Source organism: Symphalangus syndactylus, chromosome X (assembly GCF_028878055.3).
Source record: "Symphalangus syndactylus isolate Jambi chromosome X, NHGRI_mSymSyn1-v2.1_pri, whole genome shotgun sequence".
NCBI classification, from domain to species: Eukaryota; Metazoa; Chordata; class Mammalia; order Primates; family Hylobatidae; genus Symphalangus; species Symphalangus syndactylus.
The window spans coordinates 136608163-136636073 of NC_072447.2; the positions used below are offsets into that span (position 1 = coordinate 136608163).

The window sequence follows — 27911 nt, forward strand, 5'->3', positions numbered from 1 at the left end:
GTGGATATTAGTAATCAGAGGATAGTGGTGAAAATGTGATAATGTAAATAAAACATTTACATGTATAAGCCTATAGATTTATTGTTTTTTCTGATTTAAAAAATAATTTTAAAAAGCATTTGGGCAGAGTGCAAAGAGATATAAAAAGGAAATGAAAATTACTGTAATACTACTAATGTTTTGATATGATTCTTACAGACTTTATTCCACATACATATATATGCATTAATTTTTTTAATATATGTGTGAAATAAATGTGATAATGTAAATAAAACATTTATATTTATGGGTCTTAAAAGTGTTAAAACACTTAAATGCTGCAGGGATTCTTTCTTCTCTTTTTTTTTTTTTTTTTTTTTTGAGACAGAGTCTCAATTTGTCATCCAGGCTGAAGTGCAGTGGCATGATCTTGGCTCACTGCAACCTCCGCCTCCCAGGTTCAAGTGATTCTCGTGCCTCAGCCTCCCAAGTAGCTGGGATTACAGGCGCCTGCCACCATGCCCAGCGAATTTCTGTATTTTTAGTAGAGATGAAGTTTTGCCATGTTGCCCTTCTGACCTCAAGTGATCCACCCGCCTTGGCCACCTAAAGTGCTGGGATTACAGGTGTGAGCCACCGCACCTAGCTGGATTCTTATTTTCTTATTAACATTTTTATGTTGTTAAGAATTAGGCAGCTTTGGAGTGGGTCTCATCTCCTAGATGTCCCCCACACAGACAGGGCCCCCAAAACTCTCAGAGGTCTTGCCATCATCCAGAATAACATTTCTGACTTCTCGGACCGGATTCAACTGCTTTGAGGCGCAGGCGGGCCTCTCAGTCTAGCAGATGTCTGCTGTCACATACCTAAATGGCATTTGGCTCCCCATAGCATTCACCTGGCGATTGTTTGCCATTGTCTACCATACTGGGGAGGAAAGCTTATCATGTTCTCTTCCTTGTTGGGCCCTCTATAAATACACCCAGATTGCGTGGGCCTGAATTGAACACTCTGGCGAGAAACCAACTTTCTCAGGAAGAAGGAGATCAGTTGCATTACAACATAACTTGCAATTCCTTTCCAAACTTCTGGTGCTTTTGCTTTGAAAAAAAAATAAAAGCTGCTGCTGTTCATTATTGCTAGCCAAAAGCATTTATAGATTATGGACTTTTTTTTTTTTTTCATCTAGAAGGGAGCACATAGCAAGCATGGTGTTCTTTATTAGAGGTTGTGAGACATCCAGCCAAGGACTAACACTCAGAAAGTCCCAGATAAATGCTACTTGGTCTTGATCACTGTCTTTCTCCAGGTCATTTCTTCTATTACTTTCCCTTTAAGACAGAGTCACTAAGACCATAAAAAATAAATCAACCTATAAGAGGAATTCTTAAATTATGTGGAAGATGAGAGTGGGTGGATAGGAAGAAAAAAAAGTGAGGAATTGTGGGGAGAGAAGTACCTCTCCCTCAGAGAAGGTGGCATGGCATAAGTGGGAGTCAGGGAAATATGAGACTTATAAAAGGAAGGCAACACGTCTTTTTGTGGCAGAGAAAAAAGTTACACAAAAAAATTGTTTCTGGATCAACAAAAGAAAATATATAAAGCAAAATATAAATAGAAGTTGAAGACTATAGTACTATAAGAAAACAAAGACCAAAAAAAAAAAAAAAAAAAAAAAAAAAGATTGTGAGTCCCTAGAAGCCAAGGGCAGTGACTATCTCATTGATTTTTCTAGTTCCTGTGCCCAGCACAGGATTGATGGTGAAGCAAAGCAGGTCTGGACTAGGGCAACGACATGGGGACAGAAAACGATCTCAGAGAGAATTGTACAAAGAATGACCTGAAAGCACTGGTAATCGGCTACATAGAAGAGAGTTCAGGCCTAGTGATGTCAGCAGAGAAGTGAGTAGGACATAGTAGGTCCAGGGAATATACTGAAAGTAGACAGGATCACAGACCCATCTGTCCTTCCTCACAGAAGTGATTCCCTTAGGGAAAGCACGAGAAAGCTATGCAATAGGGGCAGGTATGCCAAAGATTTTGATCACTTCATTCACATTTATATCCTGCAAATAAGGAAGTTTCCCAATATCTAGCTATCTATACTCGAGGCATGAATCACCACAGGACTACACTACCCAGGGAGACTGGAGTCTAGATAGAAATACGCACATGAATTGCTGTTTTGGCTCAGCTCTTCAGGCCTCAACAAGCTGAGCTTGGAGTTGAAAGGAGGCAGCCAAGAAAATGAAAGTGGCTATTACTCAGGCTTTGACAGATAAAGTAGGTTTCCCATCTTTGCTCAATACCATATTTTATAGCAACTGAATAGGCAGAGTAGGTGGGGAGTAGGCCAGAGCCTGGGGGCTCTGTCTAAAATAATTCCACTGTATGATAGCCACAGCATAGCCCCCAAGTGAAGGTCAGAAAAGGGCGACTGAACAGGAAGAGAGTTCATGGATTTTTCCAGGTTCTTAGCAAGTTGAGGACCTTCTGAATTGATGTAATGAAGACTTATGGGGAAGCTGTGGTATTATTCCACTGCATTTCTCAGTAAAATAGAGGAAGGGCTATTCCAGATGACTTCTTGAAGAAATAAAATATTCTGTACATACTTGAAAGGCAAAACCCCAAGGTAACATTTTGTAACTTTTTTGATGGCGAAAGGAATCCCCCTACTTTCTTGCCTTCTCTCTGTACCTGCCACTACATTTTGTCCCCGAAATTCATATCTATCCATGTGCAAAATATATTCACCCTGTCCACACAGCTCCAAACTGAGGATAAAGAGGAACAGAATTTTTCACTTATTTATGCAATAAATAGTTATCAGCCACTTATTCTATACCAGGCATTGTTCAAAGAGCTGAAGATACAGTGGTGAGTGGGACAGACAAGGTTAGCCTAACTGAGACATCTGCTCTGTCTTCTCAGCATCTGCTCTGACCAGCAAGGGCACAGGGGTGCTAAGGTGGAGAGAAGAGGCACTGTCATGTACAAGGCAGAGCGTCTTGGTGAAATGTCAGGTCAGCTCCTTGTCAGCACATGCTTGAGTAAAATGAACAAGCGAGGTCTTATACATAACATGTGTAAAGTTCTTGGAGACTGTTCTAGTGAAACAGCACCAGCTATAAGGAGCTGCCATAATTAGAAAGACATAGGAGTTGATAACAAATAGGAAAATGTGTTCTGAGAAGGTATGGAGAAGGCGAACAGTCACTGCTTCCCTCTGGGGCCCCCACTCTTCTTTGTGAGGCTGTCACGAAACACAGTAGTCTCTCCAACACATCTAAGCACCCACAGTGGCAGCTGAAGAAAAACACTATAATCTCTCTCGATCTTTCTCACAGTTTTGGTAATTTTTGAGACTTCAGTGAATGGATGGCACTCAACATTCAACAGCCAAGGAGCTACATTTAATTGGAATTCTGACTAAAAAAAAGTGTGTAACAAATTGATTAAAAGTAATAGTTAACACATTCATCAGGGAATCTAAATACCTCATTGTGAGAACTTCTACTAAAGGTTCAATAAGGGACAAATCTCTGCAGGTACTAGAAATTTCTTTTCATTTTCTACTGTGGGACCTGGAGAAGCTACTGGTCTACTGTGGGAGGGCCGCACCCTACTACCTTCTGCGGAGACCCAAACCACTGCCTGCTCCAGCCTCTCCTATGTCCTGGCTAATGGCCAAAAGATGATTGAGTCAACTTTAGAGACAAAGAGGTTCTCATCTCCTAAACCAATCTTGTCCAACCCGCAGCTCACGGGCTGCATACAGCCCAGGACGGCAGTGAATGAAGCCCAACGCAAATTTGTGAACTTTCTTAAAATATTATGAGGTTTTTTTTTGTTTTTTTGTGTTTTTTTTTTGGCAATTTTTATTTGTAGCTCATCAGTTATCGTTAGTGTATTTTATGTGTGGCCCAAGACAATTCTTCCTCTTCCAATATGGCCCAGGGAAGCCAAAAGATTGGACAGCCCTTCCATTTTCCCATCAGGCAGTGGAAAGGAAGGGTAATGAATTTGAATAACAAGCTTTCCTTCTTTGCCTTGTAAATGCTATCACTTAACTGGACTCCTTGCCTCCAGTTTCTGATCTTTAAAACACTTTTCACGCTGCTGGCAGAGTTAACATTACTGATGTTAACTGATCTGACCATGTCACTCTCATGCTTCAAGCCCTTCATGGGCTCTGCACTGCCACGGAGTAAAGCTCAGATTCCTTAGTATGCTATTCATGGCCCTCCCAAATTTTTTACCACCTTTTCCATCTCATCTTTCACTGTCCACGTCCTCTTCCAATCTGGCTTGTGGCCTCAGCTCCCCAGCCACATAAGGCTATCGATGTACTTTCATGTCTTTGAGCCACTGCTCATGCCATATTCCCCTGCCAGGAAGAGCCTTCCTTCCAATCTCGATCTGTCAAAATTCTCCTCATCTTTCAAAGGCTGGCTTAAAGGCTACCTCCTATTTTTAAAGTCTTGTCTAATTCCCTCGGTAGGAATTAATCCTTCTCTTCTCCGGGCTAGCATAGTACTTGGATTATATTTCTTTTATGACACACTGTGCCTTGGAGTATAGTAATGTAGGCATGTTTTCATCACCCTCATTGAAAGTGCTTAAGTTATCTCTGTATCTTTGTCTATAGCCCCTATGCTCAGTGCTTAGCACAGAGAGCTGCTCAATATTGAATAAATGAATGCAAATGGTGATGACATATGCATATGTGATGAGTGTGTAGGTGGGGGGGATTCTCTATGTCCTTATCAACAGACCCTATCAAATCCAGCACTACATAAAAAAAATGGGCATTCAATAAATAACTCCTAATAAATGATGAGGAGATGTGTGTGTGTGTGTGTGTGTGTGTGTATTTTACTTTTTATTTTGCCTTGTGAATTTCATTTTTTTTTTTTTTTTGAGATGGAGTCTTTCTCTGTCCCCCAGGCTGGAGTGCAGTGGCGCGATCTCGGCTCACTGCAACCTCCACCTCCTGGGTTCACGCCATTCTCCTGGCTCAGCCTCCCGAGTAGCTGGGACTACAGGCGCCCGCCAACAAGCCCAGCTAATTTTTTTTGTATTTTTAGTAGAGACAGGGTTTCACCGTGTTAGCCAGGATGGTCTCGATCTCCTGACCTCGTGATCCGCCCGCCTCGGCCTCCCAAAGTGCTGGGATTACAGGCTTGAGCCACCGCGCCCGGCCGTGAATTTCATTTTGAAAAGGAGTCATAGAAGTAATCACGCTTTAAGTGACTTCCAAGAACAACAAACAAGAACAAAGACCATTCGACCAAGTAAAAGCTCAGATCTGAGTTCCATCTCAGTATATTATAATGAAACCTGCAGTTTTAACAATAATTTGGACCATGGGTTATCAGATTGCAATTACTGATCAATCAATTTGTCACACAACAGCTCAGGGAATGACATAACTGAAAAAAGAAATTGGCAATATGAAAATTGCTCCCCACGGGGATACCCTTATCCTATATTTGTGTCTGGCAAACAAAGGCGGCAGCACCACTGGGTTCTGGTCTGGAGATCTTTCAGCTCTGACCGCCTTCGAGCATCCATATGCAGCTATAACAAACTGCCTCTAGCTTGGCTTAATCTTTTGTATTAGCTCATTAATGAGTCTGGATTCCTTCCCCATTTTCCATGGTATCCCAGGCAGGCACAAAGGCTCAGGCAGCAGGGGGCAGCTTTCCTTTTGCCTGACAACAAGTGGTCACTGGTCCCAGTCTGTGGCTAACAAATTCCATAGTTCTTTGAAGGTAGAGCCCATGGTGTAGGTCTGCCCTAGGCTCTGCAATGCAAAAAAGAGCCTTGGGAATTTGGGCCTAGGCAGTGTCACTGGTAACTGTGACATTACCCTAACAGCTGAGAGCGACAGTGTCTCAAGAAAGCTCAGTAGCCACAAGCCCTGTGAATTCTTTCTGCTCTGTTGGCATGTGAAATACACACACACTCACAAACATATTATATGCTGCTCAAAATCATTCTAAATACCTCCTGTGAGACATCGGCCAATAAGGATATCATGTCAACCGGGTTTTAAATATAGGAACCTCTCACCATCTTCAACCAGAGAGCAAAATGCAAAAGGAATGCAGATTAACTTGCCCTGAACTTTATAGCTCTGAAGTCTCTCCACTTGATACCACCCTTCCATGAAAGGTCCTGGTGGGGCTGAAGATTAAAATGGGACTTCTGGATCATGTGGTAAAATCTCTATGCTGTACTCCAAGGGCAGCCTGCCTATTTATAGAGCCTCCACTTCAGGGCAGAGTTCAAACTTGGGAAAATCTGAAGAACTTGATTTAAACACACACACACACACACACACACACACACACACACATATATATAAAATCATCTTCATTTTCCATTCAGTCACTTTGAGCCAAACTAATCTTTAAATAGTTCAAAAATCTGTTGAAGGTTGGCTAGATATATTTTTCCAAGAATCTTTAGAATTTAGATTATTATATTTAGAATTTTTAAATCATTTAAACAACACTCCAAACTAGAAAAGTTGTAGTCTCTCCATTTCAGAAATTGATAAACTGAGGCACAGAGACTCAAGTCACTTAAAAGGTCACTCTTGACTTGCCCTTATGCTAACTTCATATTGTAATAATATGAATAAAAACAGTATCTAGAATTTATTGAGTGCCTACCACATATATTATCCCTAATATTCGTCTTAACTTTTCAAGATAGATGATAGTATACCCATTTCACAGATTAGGAAGCATGAGTATAGGAAAGTTAAGTAATTTGGCCTAAAGCCAAGTTACTACAAAATGACAAATCTGAGAATTAAAAATAGATCTATTTGGCTCTAAAGCCTTTGTTCTTTCCCTCAAACTAAATAATCCAGTGTTTTGGCTCTCAAATGTCTCACTGAGACTCTCAGTCACATACCAGTGATGCTTTACAACTAAAACAGGTAGTACTGGTGTAACAAAAACTCATGTGGAGCAGTGAACATCACAATCCCAAAACAGTCCTTTTTAACCTTTAAACAGGGTGGAGAGTATTTTTCTTTTTTTTTTTTTTTTTTTTTTTTTTTTTTTTTGAGACAGAGTCTCGCTCTGTCGCCCAGGCTGGAGTGCAGTGGCGCGATCTTGGCTCACTGCAAGCGGTGGAGAGTATTTTTCTAGTCACTTCCATGTCTCTCCCTCTCCCACCTCAACATACATGTAAATATGCATCCCTCTCTTCCCGTCAAAAATGGCAACAACATCAAGAGAGTTGCTAAATTATCACAATATTTGGGGGATATTGTTTTGGGTCAGAGAAGGTTTCATAGCTGTTTCCATCATAACTAAAAACTAACATGTGTGCTAAGTTGGATTTCCCCTATCATGCTTAGGCACTCATGTTTGTGAATCTACATGTAATACTTCACATTTATCCCCATGGGGATATTACCCTGCTAGTTTTCTCCTGTCATTGCAGCCTACTGAGATATTTTTGCATCCCAATTGTGTTATCTATGTATTCACTAACCCCCACCTAGCATCATGCAGTCACTAAATATTAGAAGTATGCCTTCTCTATCTTCAGTTAAGTCACTAGCAAAAACTTTAGGCAATAAGGGGCTAAGCACAAAGTTAATAACTAAAGGCCTCACTCTGGGCTGATATTGATACATTTCATATTTGATAATTAATTAGCTACACATTTATCCAACTAGATGATCAGTTAGCCAATGTTTCTCCTTACTTATTTTAAAACAAATCATAGGAATCTCTGTCAAACACCTTGCTGAAATCGAGACCCAGCATGTCTATGCCATTCCTCTGATCAATAAGGCATGTGCATGCACGCACATATAAGGGGAAATGGCCTGATTAGTTCTGAGTAAGTCCACAGTGGCTACTTGTAACCACCATGGTTGCTTCCAAGAGCTCATGCTCTCCAAGAATCTAATCTAGAATTTCATTAAGATGTGACACCAGACTTTCTGGTTTGTGGCTTCCAGAATCCAATTTCCATCCCTTATTGAAGGTGATGGTAAACAATTGTGCCAGTCTTCAGTCTTTTGGCTCTTCACCAATTCTTTGTGATGCTTCAAAGTTTAGTAACAGTGATACCATGATAATAACCATAAGAATCCTCAGTGGCCTTGAATGTAACTAACCTGAACTTGGACCTCATTTCTGTGACATATCAGAAAAGTAATTCTCTTAGCTTTTATTTGGTTTCGTCAGCTGCTTGCCCATAATACAGAACAGATATTACTCTGAGAAGTGATGACTTAGCAAAATAGGGACTATGAAAAAAAATCTAGATCAACTTATTAAACAAGGAAAAGAAGACCATACTTAAGAAATTATCCAATAAGATCCAGTGCATATAAATAATAACGTAATCTTTATTTTGGATATTAATTAGAACTCTGTTGGAGACACTCCACGTAACAGTTGCTACATAAAATCACTGTGGTCACTATCTAAGGAAAGCACTTAGTTAGGAGTACAGAATTAATCTCATTATTGTCATTTTACCTACCTTAACTATGTACCAACACTGAGCCCATACAGAATTTGGAAACATTTTTTGCTATGTGTCAAATAAATCTACAGTTGAATGCTAGATCTCAAATAGCCATGGGATTAAAGGACTAAGACCAAACATTTGTTTGGGCCAGTTAACACAAGACTGCACCATATAGACAAGCTAGTTCAAGACAACAGAGCTCAGCTCAGCACTTTGTTTTCATTGGATTTTGTTAGAATCCTAATGACATGGGCAAAGAAAACTCATATATGTTGGTCATCAGCTTCAAAGAAGCCACTTCTGGTTCACTAGTACTAGAGCATGGGCCTTTAGCTATCACTTCAATAATGTTACCACCAAGCCATTCACATTCTCCCATTTGGTCTCCATTCTGACCCACAGTTCATTTTAGAAAGTGGCTGATGGGGACTGGAGGGCATGCTGTGACTTCCTTGTGTATTATAGATATTTAGTACCTTCACTGACCACTCAAATTACAACATGGCTCACATGGGATTAAGCCTTTAATGTTGGCTTTAAGGGCATCTAAGATTTTTGTTATTTTTGCAGTTGGACCCCTTTAAGTGAAATCTTACTTAGAAGACCAATATGTGAAGATTTTTTTAAAATGGAGCTGCTCTGGTTAAAACAGGAATGGGGGACTTAGAACAACCTCCACAGCACCTCTCCCACATTCCCTATGGAACACAATCTGAATACACTGCCCTAAACAACTGAGCTATCTGGCACATAAGCCCACTGACTAATATGATGCTAATTTTGTCATTCTGGAAGGAGGAAGGAGGCACGAGATAAATTATTATAAGATGTCCAGGAAGGTGGAGGAGTTGAGATCCAGGGGATGAGACTGAAAGGATGACTGACCCTGAATGAGAACAGGAGCCTGAGTCAGACTCTGTGAGTGGGTAAAAGGCCATGAGCAACAGGTCTTGCTGATTCTGCCTTCCTTTGGTTCAGTGATCCCAGCAGAGACCTTCCCACCTGGTGCAACAACTGCCCAATGAGTTGAATGAGGCAGTTGGGCACTAAGGTATACTTGTTAGGCCCAAAGTTAGTTAATATCCAAAATAAGTGATAAATACTTAGCAAGTTCATGGTTCCTACTGTGCAGCCTTTTGTTCCAAAGATGAACTTCATAAGTATGGGCTTCTGCCATTATTTGGAGTACTTACTGTATAAGAAAATGTGTTTGTGTATTTGCAAGCATGTTTGCATCAAGAGCCTTTGGAAGCAGAGCAAATGGCACTGTAGAATATTAACCTGTTCATTTTCCAGTCCCAGTGTTGTCATTTACTGGTAGTATGACTTTGGACAAGTCATTACCCTCTCTTGCCTTTAACATCCTCTGTAAAATCAAAGGGTTAGACCCTATGATCCTGCACTTATATAATTCTGCCCTTTAGCACAGACACTGGTTAATATTGAATGTGAAAAGTACCTTAAATGAAATCTAAATTCAGAAATAAGTTAAGGGCAGCAAAGGTTAAGTCCTTTGAATTGACTGATAAGTCAATTAATTATATATATATTGAGGGTCTACTTTGTATATGCTACTGTGTTAGGTGCCATGGGATACAAAGAATTAAATGTGTGATTCCACACTTAGGGAGCTTACAGTCTAGAAGCATGATGCATATTCATAAATATATCTTGGTTAATTTCTGAAATAGTATTTGAATACACACACACACACACATACACACAGACTGATATACTTCATATAGCAAATGTTTGTAACTGCAAACCTTTTAGGGAACGAGCATTTGTAACTGTTTATTAAAAAATATCAGCCAGGCACGGTGGCTCACACCTGTAATCCCAGCACTTTGGGAGGCCGAGGCAGGTGGATCACCTGAGGTTAGGAGTTCGAGACGAGCCTGGCCAACATGGTGAAACCCTGTCTCTACTAAAAATACAAAAATTAGCTGGGCGTGGTGGTGGGCGCCTGTAATCCCAGCTACTCGGGAGGCTGAGGCAGGAGAATTGCTTGAACCCAGGAGGTGGAGGTTGCAGTGAGCCAAGATCACGCCACTGCACTCCAGCCTGAGCGATCGAATGAGATTCCGTCTCAAAAAAAAAAAAAAAAAAAAAAAAAAAAGGTGTTGCATTTGGCCAGCAGGTAAATGTAAATAGAATAGAAGACCCTGTGAATTTTGTAGAAAATTTAGAAATGTATTTCTAAACTTCATAAACCTGATAGTCTATATTGTTTGACAGAATTCTCTTTTCATATGTAGAACTTGTCTTTCCATTGCTAACACTTCCAATTAAAAATATCCTATGAAAGAATACAATAATGTAATGAGAAAAGTTCATGTATTTCCCTCCATTGCTCAATCAAGATGACCACAACACTAATACCAACAACATTTTGGCTCGCCATTCCTGACTCATCTTCCATTTTCGAGTAATTTAATTTAATATGCAAGGACTAAAACACATGACCTAATTTAAGTACCTTTAATCCTGTGTATTCTAAATATAGCAAACAGTTCATTTTCAAGAAATTTAGTATGAAATACTTGGGAATTCTTCTTGGTGCAGTGTTATTAAACTGTATATAGTAATTAAGATATTAAAAACACATGCTCCCCAAAGCCACCAGACACTGTAATTATTTTTCAGGCTATTAGGCAAAGTGACAGAAGACTTTTTAATGATAAATCCGTTTTGGAATATATCAGAGAATTCCCTTTTACTTCATGAAATAATGTTTAACTCCACAGAGTCTAAGTCTGGTATTTAAAGCCTTACATTGTCCTTTTGTGACTCCGAAGTCATTCATTGGCTCTTGCTAACATGTCATTGTAGGTACTCTGTCCTTCACACACACACACACACACACACACACACACACACACATTCTGGCTCCGTATGGAAATAAATGGCAATTACTAGAGTTCTGCCATGTCACTTGTATGTGAACAAGTAAGACAGACACTGGGACATAATTCCATTTGGGAAGGTCTTTTATTTAAAGTTGACTTTCAAAAGGTTTCTCCTTTTATTTAGAAATTTTAGATCAATATTGGCTTTTCTAGCAACCACTGCACTAAGCCAGTGTTTTACAACTCTCACTGGTGTTATTGTGAGAAGACTATGAAAACAAGTTACTTGGAGTGTTTTCCATCATGTCTGAGATTCATTTCAAACACTTTTTTTTTAAATCACGTGGTAAGGAATGTCTTGAGTGCTCCTTTGGCACTTAACAGCTTTACTAATTAACTTATTAAAAATTTTAACTTTCTATTTCAAAAGTTAGTGTCTTCATTGCACTAGAGCCTGCCAGGCATCTTAAAAATACTTTTCCGGTGTTTACAGAGGGGGATGGAGTTGGAGACATTTCAGTGTCTGTTCTAGATTTTTTAATTATCTTTGACCATTTAACATCATTCTATGAATTAGGGCTCGCTAAGAGAAAGTTCTTCTGCTATTTATAACTCAAACTCATGCCACAAAGTTCCTCTGTTTCCATACAGTGTGGTGGTTAGTTTTCCAAGAATCTCACCAATTGAGATTTTGTAAACAATGTGCTTCATCTTTCATTGTTGCTGATTTTAGAGCTTCGGCCATAGAAATTACCATATTTGGCACTTGAAAATTATCAGACCACAAATTAAGGAGTTTTTGTTATTTGTATTCTGCACATCTTTTCTATATAGATCTTCCTAATAGGTGTGCCATGTCTTGGTACAAGTAAGGGAAAGTGTACAGAGAATGAAATCAGTAGCTCTGGATTCTAGGTCTAGCTCTACCACTTACTGTATGGAAATCAGTAGACTTCTAATGCCCACAGTTTCTTCATCTGGGAAATGTAAGTAAAAATGCCTGCCTTGCTTTCCTCTCTGAGCGGCTATAAAGATCACGTTATCTAATAGATAGGAAAGAGCTTTGCAAACTGAATTGTGCTATGTAAATATATGGCAGAATTATTATCATTCATATGGAATCACATGGTTAACATGATTAGAAAACAGGTCACCTATCTGGCCCTGGAGGAGGGAAACTCAGGGGTGATAAATGCAAAACTGTTTTTATAGTTTAATGTTTTCGTAGCCTAATGAGAACAAGGCAGAACAGAAGAATTGGGTGGGGGGAAGGGCAAGTTTAAGTTCCATCTGCCCAGGCTGGAAGACTGGTGGGAAGGGAACAACCTTTGAAAAGATGAGAGGTTACAAAGTGGAAAGGGGTGACCTGGGAACAGGGTGTTTTAAAAAGAGTGGCAGAGCAGAGAATAAAGTCACAAGACTTGTTCACAAGAGGGTGCTGGGTTAAAGCCTGACCTTGAGCCACAAATCATGGAATCACACGGCTGGAAGGAATCTTAAGAGGCCATCTTGTCCACTCCCCCACCATTCAGCAGGACATTTCAACCATCCCGAACAGATGAGACTTTATCTAACTTTGAATGAAAAGCTCTGACACCAAATGGGCAGGTATTGACTATTCTGGCTTCAGCTGTTTACAACGGGCAGGAAAACAATTTCTGGTATTTCGTTTGAACCTGAACTGAAATGGGGAAACAATAAATGGATAGATTTTTCCTTGGGAAAAATAACTCCTGTAGCAGTTTAGGGACTGCTAAATTAGCACTAACTACATAACTACTCTTAAAGAGAGAGAAAAAGTTAAAAACAAAACTAGGTTAGGGGATAAATGGCCCACAGTATTATATGAGTAACGACGTGTTGTGATCATTTTTGGTAATTGTGGAGTCTTCTCTCCATGCAGGAGCCTGGAGCAGAATGACACTAACAAAAACAAAACTTAGTTGCTGTTGTTGTTGTTGTTTTAAAGCAACATGGCCTAGCAAATTCCAGGACTGACACTGAGGACATAAAAGAGTTCAATTCTTCTCCTAACACAAGACAATAAGTCCTCACACAAATTAGAAACTGAAAAGGAAATAAAAAGGTCCTCATTTCTGATCGTGGGAATGTTACACATGAACTCTGCCTTGGAAGGAGGAGGGGAGAACATTCCACACCTGTAGGCCTTCCCAGGAAAGGGGCCTGAGCCTGGCTCTGAATCCATCCCCTCAAGGTTATACCATGGGACTATCAATATGAAAATAATGTTACTTTATTCCCTTAGTGGGTATATTATTTCCAGCGCTATCAACAGTAACCATAACCTGCAAGGAGGCAGCTGAGAATTCCCAGGAAACAAAGTGAAAAGCTATTTTGGGATGTGCTCATAAATGGCCTAGCTATAGTTCATCTGGATGGACACACATGGGGCACACATGCAGAGAGAGAGAGAGAGAGAGAGAGAGAAGTATCTCTGTATTTACAAATATGTATGTTGGAGCATGCTATTGTAGTTTTAATAGATGCAGCACCGAGCAAGGGGCTTAGGAAAATAACATCACATTCTCAGATTCACCACTCAATTACATGTGAACTTGGAAAGTTAACTTGATTCTTCCTCCCTATCACCAAAGCTTTAGGCCTATTTAGTCAGGCATTCAATGAATCCAGATGTTTGGCAGTGTACAGGAAACATCTGGATGATTGATTGAGTTTTCAACTGAACTCACTGGATCTTTTGGCAGTATGTCTATACAGCCATTAATGGCTTTGTGCCTCAGTTTCTCTAACTATAAAAAGGACAAACATTACTTATCCCTTACCTTCCAAAAAACAGTGAAAATGAGATAAGGTTTAAGAGTAATAATGAGTTCTTGAAAAGATTCTGTCACAGTTTTATATCTTATATAATTTCAAGTTGGATTTTTTTCCTAAGCAGTTAGACTTTAGAACATGACGTCACTTTGAAATATGGGTAAATGCTATACAAAGACAACACATTATCCTTACCATCATCATCGACATCATGACTTTCTTCTTTATGACTTACCTAAAGCGTCTCACTTTCAGATCGAATCATGGCCAAAATATAAATTTATTTAAGGACTGAAAAAATGTGTTTGGGCTATATAAAGCAAAACAGATGAGAAAAAAAATCAAAGTGGGTGTTTGGAGTCCAACCAATTTTAACAGCTCAACTGAAACAGGTAAAACTGGTTTATCAATGAGAATTAATTGGCTGCTCAATGGTATTTGTATAGAAACTGAAAATGTTCATACACTTATTCATGGCCAGAGGTAGGAAAAAGGAATTGTAATAGCGACCTTTCTCACTCTATGTACATCTCCCTGTCAGCTGGTTTCAGCTTTTGTGGCTGAAAGTTAGAGGAGAGGAAAAGAAGGAGACAATATGGGAGAGAAAGAAGAGATGCATCAAAGGGATCTACAAACATACAAAATTGGGGGAGAAGAATTCGACCGGCAGAAAGTACTGGAACTCCCTTTCAAACTCAAGTCCTGCCTATAGAGAAAATCCTAAACACAGTCCTCACAACTAACTGCCATATATTAAGTGCCTGTCATGCACATGCAATTACATATATCTATGTGTACATATTATATATGTGTATATAACAGATATACACTGGAGTTTTTGATATCTTTACCATAATACACATGAGAGAACTAAAGCTCAGAGAGGTTAACTGATTTACCCAAAGTTATGTGCCTAGTAAAATCTATAACTGAATTCAGATCCATTTGGATACAAAGCCCAAATTCTTTCTACTGTGCCCAAAGCCTTTGCTGAAAGGGCTTGCTATAAATATTTTTTAGTCACTGCCTGATCATATAGAAGCCCATGTCTGAGGCAGCTTTCCCATTTTCTAGGGTGGGATCCACCCACAAGTCTTCACTCGATCTTTCTTATGACTGCCCCTCCCTTGCTTGTCTTTACCTATTCAAACCCTACTCATTGCTTATGGCAGATCTTAACACTTGCCCCTCTCTGCAATCTTCCCACTAGCCTAATCATACCACCCAAAACCGATGAGCAGCATTCCTCTTCAGGCTCTGCATCACAGGCTGCCCTTTATCTTTATTTAACCGCTTTTTATGCTTATGCTTCCTCTCCCAAGGACGCTGTGAGGACAGAGGACTAGACTTTCTTTGAACCCCCAAAGTCCCTGGCATCTGGCTGAGTACACAGTAGGTAATCCTTAAGGTCTGTTGACACAAGGGACCTGTTGACAATATTCCTCATTTAGGATTAGGGACACAGTGATGGAAACAGAGATTTTGGCCTCACCAGTGTTGGGGTCTAACCAGTTGAACATAGCCACCTAGACACATTTTGGTTTGAGATAATTTGTACCACTGTCCCCAAGTGAAGCATATCATGCCCTCAACTCAGCAGTAAGTGTTTTACGTTGTTTGTGCTCTGATCCCCTCAGAGATGATGCATTTTGAAATCATCACACTATATCTAGCAAGGCTTGATAGAACTTAGTGAAGTTGTACTTTCACACACACAAAAAAGGCTCAGTTAGGTAGACACTGCCATTATCATATGCTCAGCAGCACTAACAGCTATTTATTAAGTGCTCACTGAGTACAGAGCACCTTATTAGGCACCAGATGAGTTTATACCCAAGCATGTTGTCAATACTTTCACAATGTCAATTGCAGTGAAAAATATACTACTCTTAGAAAGCCCTTCTAAGTATTTTCTAAGACCCACAAAAATTACACTGCTAAAATCCATATTTTCAAAACTCATGCCAATGTCTTTGTATTAAAACCTCTGTTCTTGCATAAGGATTTCAGTTTCATTAAGTTCTTCCTAAACTACAAATAGAAGTCAGTGATGCCAGAGTCCTCCCACCCATGGATCATGGGGCAGGAACACTGTCACTCTGGTATATGCATTTTTGGTGGCATTTTTATTGTGGCCACAAAGCAATCATAAGCAGATGGTACAACTAACTTCTATTTGTGTCTTGTTACTAAACTTCTTATGAGAGGAAAAACTATGTGTACAGGTCAAGGGAATCTGTGGGTGTCTCTGTGCATGGCAGTGAGTCAGAAGCTGGCAAGGATGCAGTGAAATTGGACCTCTTCTGTCTTGTTGGTGGCAGTGAAAACTGATACATTCTCATTGAAGAGCAATTTGGACACATGCATTTAAATTGCTCATATCCTTTGACCCAATAACTTTAGCATGTTAAGAAAATAAGCTAAGATCAGGATAAAGCACTATATATGAGGAGGTACCTTTATTTATGATGGCAAAAAATTTGAAGCAACCTGTATAGCCAGCAAAAGCATGCTGATTAATTATGATGAATACTCAACAGAATATTATGCAGCCGTGACAAATAATTAATATAAAGATTTGTGGGGACCAGGCATGGTGGCTCACACCTGTAGTCCTAGCACTTTGTGGGGCCAATGCAGGAGGATTGCTTGAGCCCAGAAGTTCGAGACCAGCCTAGGCAACATAGTGAGATCTCATCTCTACAAAAAAATTAAAAATTAGCCAGGTATGGTGGTGCATGCCGATAGTACCAGCTACTCAGGAGGCTGAGACATGAGAATATCTTGAGCCCAGGAGGTCAAGACTGCAGTAAGCCATGATTGTGCCACTGAGCTCCAGCCTGGGCAACAGAGCAAGATCGTGTCTCAAAACAATACAAAACAAAACAATACAACAATAACAAAAAGATCTGTGACAACATGGAAAAGTGTTTCCAAGATAGTGTTAATTTTCAGAATTACAAATCACTTGTGGATTTCTAATTATGGAAAAAGTCTGTGTGAGTGTGCCTTTCTGGACAAATATTAGAAGAGAACATGTAGAGTAGTGGGATTGTGAGAAATATTTTTCCCTCTATTTTCCAAGCTATCCTTCATATTGCAATATTGTCTTTATAATTTAAAAGTGGGGTGAAAAATGAAGGCCAGAAGTCCTTTTTAGCAGAGACTATTTGAAGAAAATAATAGCGTCTTTCCTAAAAGCCCAAGAATATAGTTTGAACAGTAGAAGCTGGCTGTCTCTCTCTCTCTCTGTCTCTCTCTTCCCCGACCCCCCCAGTTATTTCTACTTTTTATTATTATTTTTTTACATTCCACATACCTGGTTAATGTGCTTCAGTTTGTCAATAATTTGACTAACCACCGGCTCAGGGCCCTTCATTTTCAGCTCATGGAGATTGAACTGGTTTTTCATTCCATTCCTTGCCGCCTTTTGGCTGTATCTGTAAAGGTGAAGGTAAAGAAAAGGTTTGTCAAAGAAAGTCCCAAACAAAGGAAAAGCTGACTGTATTTGGCATCAACAGTCAGGCTGACCACAAGCTCATGAGACAACCTCATGGTGCAAAAGTAGACCACTCCACATAGTGTCTATTTACAGTAAAAAAAATACATTCAACAATCAACAAATATATTCAACATCCTTTTTTTTCCCTAGATGTTGGGAATACAACAATGAACAAGACAGACAAGGTCTGTGTGCCCTTATTGTGCTCTCAGTCCAGTGGGGAGTCTAGAAGAGTAAGGGCCAATGACCAGGCAGAGTGATTAGAGCTGTGCTAGGGAAGGTTCAAGGTCATGACAGTGAAGCACACAGAATGAACCTTCACTGTGTGTGAGCCTTCTACTCATTTGAAGGAGAAAGATTCTTCCATGTTCTTTACCTCTTCCTTCTCCTCTTTTTCCTCCTCCCACCATTTCCTGTAGGCTCTGGAGCTGGGTATCTATTCAGGAGACTTTCTCAAATCACTTGCACCATAAACTACACCTGTCAGCTTCCCTCTGCATTCTCCATGAGAGGAGAGAACACCAGCCCAAGGGAAGATTTTAATGTGCTCCTGTAGGATAAACCATAGGCTTTACTCCAGAATTGAAGTTTCAAGGTAACAATGGACATCCTCACCATCACGAGAAGGGTAACTACTTAAAGTACTAGGCAATTCTGCCTTCCAGTGTGGGGTTTTGCCAACTTCAACTGGGACAGTGATTCACAAATGAGGTGGTTTCCTTATTGGTTCCAGACCTCTACATAGAATTATTCCTCATTTTGCGAAACAAAGCAAACAAGAAACAGATTTCATTTATTCCTTTTGCTTTCATCATGTGGAAATACCAGAACACCATTGCCAAAGAGAGAAAAAGGTTTTGAGCTTTTTACTTGTTCCTGATCCTGATAATGGAATGCTTTCTTAAAGAAATGAAAAGATTCCCAGGGCTTTTGCTCTCTCATTATATACTTTTTTTTTTCAATTACAATAGGGTAGCCAGGGTTATAAGAGCAAAATTGATATCTATAATTCATATTTTTAATTACAAAATAATAATGTTCATTGTAAACAATTCAAGAAGTACAAAAATAAACAAGGCATAAAGTAAAAGTTGCCCCATCAATCTGTCTTTCCAAGAGTGGACCATGGTCAACAGTTTGATATACATGTAGAGGTTTTCACCTACATATACTAATAGGTAATTTTAACCAAAATTGGAATGATACTACTCATACTGATTTGCAACTTTGTATCACTTATAATATATATACTTTGGACTGGACTTGTAATCCCAGCACTTTGGGAGGCCAAGGCGGGCGGATTACTTGAGCCCAGGAGTTTGAGAACAGCCTGGGCAACATGGTGAAACCCCATCTCTACAAAAAATACAAAAAATTAGCTGGGCATTTTAGTAGTGACGGGGTTTCGCCATGTTGGTCAGGCTGGTCTTGAACTCCTGACCTCAGGTGATCCATCCACCTCGGCCTCCCAAAGTGCCGGGATTACAGGTGTGAGCCACCAGGTCTGGCCAATTTTTTGTAGAGGCGGGGTCTCCCTATGTTGCCCAGACTGGTCTCAAACACCTGGGCTCAAATGATCCTCCTGCCTCAGCCTCCCAAAGTGCTGAGATTACGGGCATGAGCCACGGTGCCCAGCACTTTTTTCTTTTGAATTATGACTCTCACATGATTTTCACTGCCACAGGTGGAGGTCCTCTGAGGTAGTTTGTGTGTTATCTCCACAGGGTGATAGGCTGTGTTCTGGAAGTATGTTCAGGACTTGAATTTCAATTTTCAGTCACTCTCACTGGGTTCCCAAACCAGCCTAGTTTGGGACAAGAGATTACGAAACACTCTTTAGAAACACTAAGTCGTCTCAACTAAAATAGGGAGTGAATGAACCTGGCATACTGAAGTGTTAATAATGACAAACTGAAAAATATAAAATAACCACAAAATAATGAGGCAATCTTGATGGAATGGGCACATGTACCTGTATGCCTCATTTTATGCAATGTAGGTATTTCAAACAAGTTGTGTGTGAAATGAATTTCTGTGATCTGAATATTCTAAACAGGCCAAAGAAGCCTTGTTATTTAGAGAAATTCTGTAAGCAAATCTTTTTAACTGAAAAAATAAGGAAACTCCTGTTTCAGAAATCATTTAGTATATTTTGCTTAAAGTGAGGCACACTTATATTAAACTAAGGAAAAAAATCAGTGAATCAGGTTCTACTGTTTACATTATGTATGATTTCCAACGAGATAAGATAATGAAAAGTGAAGATGCCTAAACTGACTTGTGTTTAATTCGGCACATAGCTCAATCTACCAACAAAGAGTTTTCATTTGGCATTTGCAAACAGATTATCATTTAGATAGCACCACGAAAGCAGCTTCAATGTTGCAACTTGAACATCTTTAAAGAGATCAAAATTTTATTTTAGGAATCAATTAGGTATCCACTTAAGGTAGGCATTAAGCATTTCTAATTAATTGATTCTAAATGATCATTTTTTAAAGCACAATCAAACTGTTTTGGTCCTATAAAAAATATGGTGGTTAATTGCGACTTTAAAAATCTGGACTACATTTTAATGTTCAAAGTAGAAGTTAAATATTTTGTAAAATGATAGTAATGACCAAAAAAAAAAGAAACTACATTTATGGTTTAATGCCTCTATAATCTTGTTTATATCACCAAATACAGGTCACAACTGTCAAAAACAGCTACCAGCTACCAAATTGTTGGATGTTATGCTTGAGAAATGAGGGAAAGGAACACTTTTTGTATTTTTCTGGCTTTTGTCTCTGATAAGAAAGTGGAAACTTTGACAAAAATATTGAGTTGCAGTATTTTAATACAAAAAACAGAACTGCTTAAAATAAAACAGTTAAGAAACCGAACCACTCAGAAAAAAAATTAGCTGGGCGTAGTGGTGCACACCTTTGGAGGCTGAAGTGTTGAGCCCGGGAGGTCAAGGCTGCAGTGAGCTGTGATCACACCACTGTGCTCTAGCCTGGGTGACAGAGTGAGACCCTGTCTCAAAACAAAAACTAAAACTAAATATATACTTTGGACATATTTTCATGTTAGAACACATGGAACTGCCTTGTTCTTATTCCTCTGTACGGCTCAGTAATAACTTCTTTATCCAATACCTTACTGATTAACAATAATTTGTAATATTTTGTCAATATAAACAATGCTGCAGAGAACGTCCTTGTATACTGATTTTCACACACTGGCATTTATATCTATAAAGGATAAATTCGTAGATTTTGAGTCAATTTATATTTCTAATCCCAAATTATGAAGTACAAAGAATAATGAACACTACCATATTTTTGCACAGCACTTTACAAAGCAGTTTCATATCACTCAGCTCATTTGAGCTTCTCAACCACACTGTGAAGTTGATAGGTAGATAGGGCATTAGCTCTTTATTACTGAAAATTAGATAGGGCATTATTTCTTTATTATTGAAAATTTCACAACTTCAGAAGATACTAATCTCATTCTATTAGATGTCCCCATCCATGATACAATGTATCTGCCAATATTAAGGACATACTTTGAAAAACATGCATGCTAACAGAGGAGGTCAGGAAATCTAGTTCTGACATTCATAATTAAAAGTCATCCTCTGAGAAGGAAAATATTTTGTAGCAAAGATGCTGAAAAGCACATTGGATTTCATTTCTTCTAAAATGATAGCTTAACACATTCAGATTATTTAACTTTAGAAGTTAATTCGTGAATACACAGATCACCAATCATCAAATACCAATTGCCTTTGGGGGCTGTTTTAAAGAGACATAAAGGAACATTCTTTATCTGGTGGGAATCAGCTCACTACTAGCCTCCTCTTTTATGTTCATATAATGCGGTCTGTTTAAATATCATCCACCTTCTGATGATACTACCAACTCCATCTTCTCTTCTTTAACTCCTACTGATGCCTGAAGCAGAGACCCTATTTGCAGATAAAGAGGTAAGGCTCATTATAAATCTTCTGAAATGAACTTCAGGAATGTGTCCCTAGAGACATATCCTTGGTCTTTTTCATATCAAAGCTTGCCAACCACTTTTATGTCCACTCCTATAAAACAAGCGTCTTCCCGAAGCTTCTTATCCTCATTGGAATAGTGTAAAGACATTTGCCAACTTAGTGATTTTGCCCTGTACTCCAGCTTCCAAAACTATTATAAATATTAAATCAAATTAATCCCACAGCTGATCCTTTGTGGTCCTGCTGTATTATTTTCTGCCATTCAGAAAAGTGCCCCTTTAGCTATGTATTTTTTAAAATTTCTTATCTCCCAGCCATGGATAAAGTGCCAGGACTAAACACTGCTCCCTGATCCCATGGTGACTCCATTTTTAAAAGACAGTTTTGGGTTTAAAAGCTTGCCAAACTTTTTGAAAGTTGAAATAGCATCTACTGTTCTGCTCTATCCATGTGCTATTTAAATCCTCAAAGGACTCTAGCAAATTAAGCATGGTTTCTGGTTACAGAAGTGTTGGGAATAGCTGCCCTGCGGCTTAGGCCTAAAACTTGCCATTTTTGCATCTACTTCACAAGGCAGTAACCAAAAGTTCTGGTCCAACTGATGCCTATAGTTGCTTAAGTTTAGTGGCACTATTTAAAAACTCTGTGTTCTTGCACTGTCCTTTAGGTATCTTGATACCTCTCTCACAGCTCTCAATACTTTTTTCTGTTTCTCATGTCTCTATCCTTTGCTCCTTAGCCAGAAAAAATATTGAACCAAATTTTAAAAGTAGTGAGTGTTAGAATGAAATACTATGAGCACATTAATAGGGCAAAGTAGATCTGTATGTGTTGATATGGAATCAAGTACGAGATACATTATAACACATACAAATAGCAGCATCTGCAGTGAAAATGGGTCTACATTTGCATTACTCTTATATACTCTATACATGTTCAAATATGCCCAGAAAAATTTTAGATGGCTATATAAGAAAAGGATAAGAGCAGTCACTTTCAGTGAGTGAGAATAGGGAGATGCTAGTGAAATCTCATTTTTTTATATCCTTCTATATTTTAAAATATTTTTTACCATGACCATTTTTAATCTTTATAATAGTTTAATATGTAATGAATGAGATTTTATACAGCAGTTAATTAAAATGTTTTTCCAGCTTTCTTGAGGTAGAATTGATAAAAGTTAAATACATGTACACTTCCAATGTGATGTTTTGATATATGTACTCATTGTTAAACAATTATGCCAAACCAGCTAATTAACCTATTCATCACCTCACATAATTATCTCTATTTTTGTGGTGAGAACATTTAAGAACTACTCTCTTAGTGAATCTCAAATATATGATATAGTATTCTTTAATATAGTCACCATATTATACATTATATTCCCAGACAGTTGTTTTAAAGGCAAAAGAGAACAAAACAAAAGAAAAACAAAAAGTGGGCCTGACTCAGATGCACATCTCGGGGCCTCTGGGAAATCCTTCCTGCTAATAAGAGTTATGTTGGCCATCACCAATGTCCTTCCTTAAAGGTGCTTTCTTATGACAGAACACATATTTGGGGCAATGTTCACAATGTCACCCTTGAGTTCCTTCAAACCTTAGGTGGTTGACATCAGGTCACCAAGTCAACTTTGTTAGGTTAAATATAGCCCATATTGGCTGGGTGTGGTGGCTCATGCCTCTAATCCCAGTACTTCGGGAGGTCAAGGTGGGCAGATTGTTTGAGTCCAGGAGTTTGAGACCTGCCTGGGCGACATGGTGAAGGCTCATCTCCACAAAAGACACAAAAATGAGCCAGGCATGTTGCCGTGTGCACGTAGTCCCAGGCCCAGCTACCCAGGAGGCTCAGGTGGGAGGATCACTTAAGCCTGGGAGGTGGGGGTTGCAGTGAGCCGAGATCACACCACTGCACTCCAGCCTGGATGACAGAGTGAAACCTTCTCTCACTTGCTCTCTCTCTATATATATGTATATATATTTTCTTTTCTTTTCTTTCTTTTTTTTTTTTTTTGAGATGGAGTCTCACTCTGTCGCCCAGGCTGGAGTGCAATGGTGCAATCTCGGCTCACTGCAACCTCCGCCTCCTGGGTTCACGTCATTCTGCTGGGACTACAGGCGCCCCGCCACCACACCCGGCTAATTTTTTTGTATTTTTAGTAGAGATGGGGTTTGCACCGTGTTAGCCAGGATGGTCTTCATCTCCCGACTTCATGATCCGCCTGCCCACTTCAGCCTCCCAAAATGCTGGGATTATAAGCATGAGCCACCATGCCCGGCCCTATTTTCTACTCTTCAATGAGGTAACTCCAACCTGCCTATTTCAAAAAGACAGTATATCAGTGAGGATGTGAACATGAATGTAAATTATCAGTTGTACCCTCCCTCAAAACAGAGGCAAAGAACATATTCAAGTTCTCACTACCTTTTCCTGTAGATGCCTGAAGTCCTCACCTGATGAGAATTGAGGGCCTCCCTGAACCACCTGGAGTCACGCTGACCTCATTGCTCTCACATTGAAATGTATTGTGGGCACTGCCGTGAGTTGCTAGTGCTCCTTTTATGTATATTCTATTTGCCACTCCATGTACTCTGTGAGGTCTTTGAAGGCAGAGGCTTGGTTAGTTTTTTGTTTTTTTTTTAAATCACCCAAAGCACCTCATGGTACTTATACTAGCTGTCAGTTACTGAGTGCTTTCTCTGTGCCAGATACTGTTTGAAGCACTGAAGAAAAAGAAAACATGCACTTAATCCTCCTGACTACCCTATTGGCAGCCTGTTTTTGCTGCTGCTGAGGCACAGAGAAGGTAAGTCACTTGCCTAAAGTCACACAGCTTGTCTGCAGCAGAGCTGGAGTGTGAACTTTGAGAATCCATCTCCAGCTGTGTGGGTTCCATCTCCAGCTGTGTGGGTTCTTAACTACTATGCTGGTCTTGCTTCCTTAGAGAGAAATGATGTTGCCTGAATATTTGACATTTCCTCACCACCCCGCTACATTGCTTCCTTGTAGGAAACAATGGATGAGCTGCTTATAATGGTCTACAAGGCTCCCAGCAGCATCGCCACAAAGCTCTCTTGGCCTACTCAGCAAGATTCCTGGATTTGCCCTTTAAGAGCCCCTGGAGAGAGCCCTGTGTATGCGGTTTCTTCTCTTACACAGAGATCCGACAATATGGCTATTTAATAGCTATACTTTGGGAGGCCAGGGTGGGCAGGCCAAGGCCATTCAGTGACATACTTGTGTTCTTGGGAGACAAGGTGTTGAAGTTAGAGAAATAAATAATCCACCACCACCACCATCCATGCCACTAGACACATACCAAAGACTATTTGAAGATTTCAAATGTCTAAGGACAATAGGAAAACAAATGCAGGATAACAATGTCTTAGTGCATCCCTGCCTTTGTCACCTTGGCTACAGCAAGGCAACATGTGTGATGTGCCCCTGGGGAATTTCATGTAACATGCATGCTCTGAGCTTCAAGCCCAGAGGGAAGTCAATCGGTGAAGGGTGCCTCTGCAGCTTTGCATTAATTCATTAATTCAGCATTTCATTTCCTCAGGCTAGCTCTGTGCCACTGGAGCACATGGTTCATGACAGGCCTTGAATGAGGATGAGCCAGCGTGGCCCCAATTCTTCTTATCCACAGACTGCCCAGAGGGTGTCAGGAATGGGGACACTTGGCCATGGGTGATTGTAACAATGGGTTAGCTACTTAGTAATATTCATCTGTAATTAAATTAATTGTCCACCTCTGCAAAATGCTGCTTCTCTACTGAGGCTTTGACATGGTTCTGGCAATGAATACTAGCAAGTGGAGGAGGAAAAATAAACTGACAGATGTTTCTACCTCCCAAATCTAATGTTTTCTTAACTGGACATGCTATGTTGGATGTTAGAAGTGTTATCTTACATGCGGCGTCTTCTTCTTTATCCAGCTTGGTATCTGTTTAGCACAAAAATGACTGTCATAATACTAAGAAAATCCTATTTGTGAAGTGAAAAGGGGGACATGCTTCTGTTCAGGCAGATTGGTTAGGGATTGGGGAGGGGGTTGGGGAGAGCAGGGAAAAACCTGCGCAAAAGCCATAAAGAGAAAAGGAACCTCATTAAAACAGGACATCCGGGCATGCTTGTCTTGGGACAGTTGAAGCAAAGAGAGTACTTGTAGAAGAGGAATAGAGTCAAACAAGCGTAAAATAGGCGATCTTTTCTTCTCATTTCTGTTCTGGCTGAGGCAGCAATGGAGTAGTGGAGGGAAATCAACAAATTCAAATGTAGATCATTTGAAATGGAAGCACTCTCAGCAATCATCTGGTCCAATCCACTCATTGTGTAGATGAAGAATCTGATACCCAGACAGGGACATTTGCAACAACACATAGGGTTAGTATCACAAGTCCCACATTTAGAAGAAATCCCTTTCTTTAAAAGGTCCCTCAAACAGATCTTGCTGATTTTTGACACTTGCTAGTACTGATTTAGGACAAGGGAACTGCTAGAAAATTCACTTTCCTTCTTCCCTTAAGTATCAGAATGGTTCCAAGCGCTTGAGAGCCAATCAGAAGGACTAGGTCCCTACCAAAAAAAATTTGATTTCACAAAAGTTTAATATGCTGCCCAGCTATACATGGCTAAAAATGTTAGAGATCGCACATTCTCAGAGCGCCATCTTATGGACAAAATTCAGTATTGCATGTAATCCCTAACTCAGTGATTTATCTGTTTCCTTGGAACGCATTCTGGCCACAACAATCACTGTGGGAAAAACTGGATAATTTAAAGAGCATAAATAGCTTTAAAGACAAACCAGAAAACAGGGTAGAAAAACCATCCTATTAAGAGGCCTAAGAAAATGTCCTTTTCTTTATCCATGATACAGTGTTAATTTACATAAATGCACAGTAAAATAAAGCAAAGGTGAAAAGAGCTGAGATTTGTAAATGTGCTTAATAAAGACAGAAACAATTAGCTTCTTCTTTATTTATGCACATATCTAAATAAAAATGTCTTTCTCCTCCCTGGCTGTCTGAGGATAGACAGCCATCATGAACGACACGGTAACTATCCGAACTACAAAGTTCATGACCAACGGACTACTTCAGGGGAAACAAATGGTCATTGATGTCCTTGACCCCAGGAAGGCAACAGTGCCTAAGACAGGAAGAACTAGCCAAAATGTACAAGACCACACCAGATGTCATCTTTGTATTTGGATTCAGAACTCATTTTGGTGGTGGCAAGACAACTGGCTTTGGCGTGATTTATGATTCCCTGGATTATGCAAAGAAAAATGAACCCAAACATAGACTTGCAAGACATGGCCTGCATGAGAAGAAAAAGACCTCAAGAAAGCAATGAAAGGAATGCAAGAACCCAATAAAGAAAGTCAGGGGGACTGCAAAGGCCAATGTTGGTGCTGGCAAAAAGCCGAAGGAGTAAAGGGCTGCAATGATGTTATCTGTGGCCATTGTGGATTTTTCACGAGAGGATTTATAAACTAAAAACTTTCAAGTGAAAAAAATGTCTTTCATGATTGTTTGCATAGCAGTACTACTTCAGAGCCAATGTTAAGCTATGAGGGTGCTACAAACAGATATATCCACTTTACTCCAAGAAGTACCTGTGTTCACCAACAACAGCCTTTCAGAAATTACAAGTAGATTTCAGTAGAGAGGAAGCAAAATCTAGGAAAGAAACCCAGGGCATGTAAACCTGTTTCTTTCTTTTGCTTTTTCTTTTTTCTTTTTTTTTTTATTATACTTTAAGTGTGCAGGTTTGTTGCATATGTATACATGGTCATATTGGTTTGCTGCACCCATTAACTTGTCATTTACATTAGGTATTTCTCCTAACGCTATCCTTCCTCCATCCCCCCATCCCACACCAGGCCCCGGTGTGTGATGTTCCCTGCCCTGTGTCCAAGTGTTCTCATTGTTCAATTCCCACCTATGAGTGAGAACATGCGGTGTTTGGTGATATAAACCTATTTCTATATCTCCGTTAGTAGCCATTAGCTATATGAGGGAATAACTGCATTAGAATCCGTTTACAGTGCAGTCTCCAACCTTACTTTGAGGAAGGACTAAAAGATTTGTCTCGGTACATAATCAGGAAGCCACTGAAACCCAGAAAAGCAAAGAATACTTTTCAGATGGTGAGGAAAGAGTGAGAAGTTAGTATCACCCACTACAAGGAGAAGAGTCTGTGGCTGTGGGGAACAGTCCCCCAGCAGAAGGGGGAAGGTAATGAGAAAATGCTTGAGATGAGGTCACCTGAA

At 39.7% G+C, this 27911-nt stretch overlaps 1 protein-coding gene and 1 pseudogene across 1 annotated transcript in view; one reads left to right on the forward strand and one right to left on the reverse strand.

The window, feature by feature from the left end:
- GPC3 (glypican 3) overlaps positions 1-27911 on the reverse strand; it is a 468130-nt gene that overhangs the window by 112459 nt on the left and 327760 nt on the right. The window contains 1 exon segment of the mRNA XM_055268231.2: positions 17455-17575. Within this exon segment, the coding sequence (XP_055124206.1) occupies positions 17455-17575 (121 nt within the window).
- On the forward strand, positions 26680-27077 carry LOC129475836 (small ribosomal subunit protein eS24-like; annotated as a pseudogene).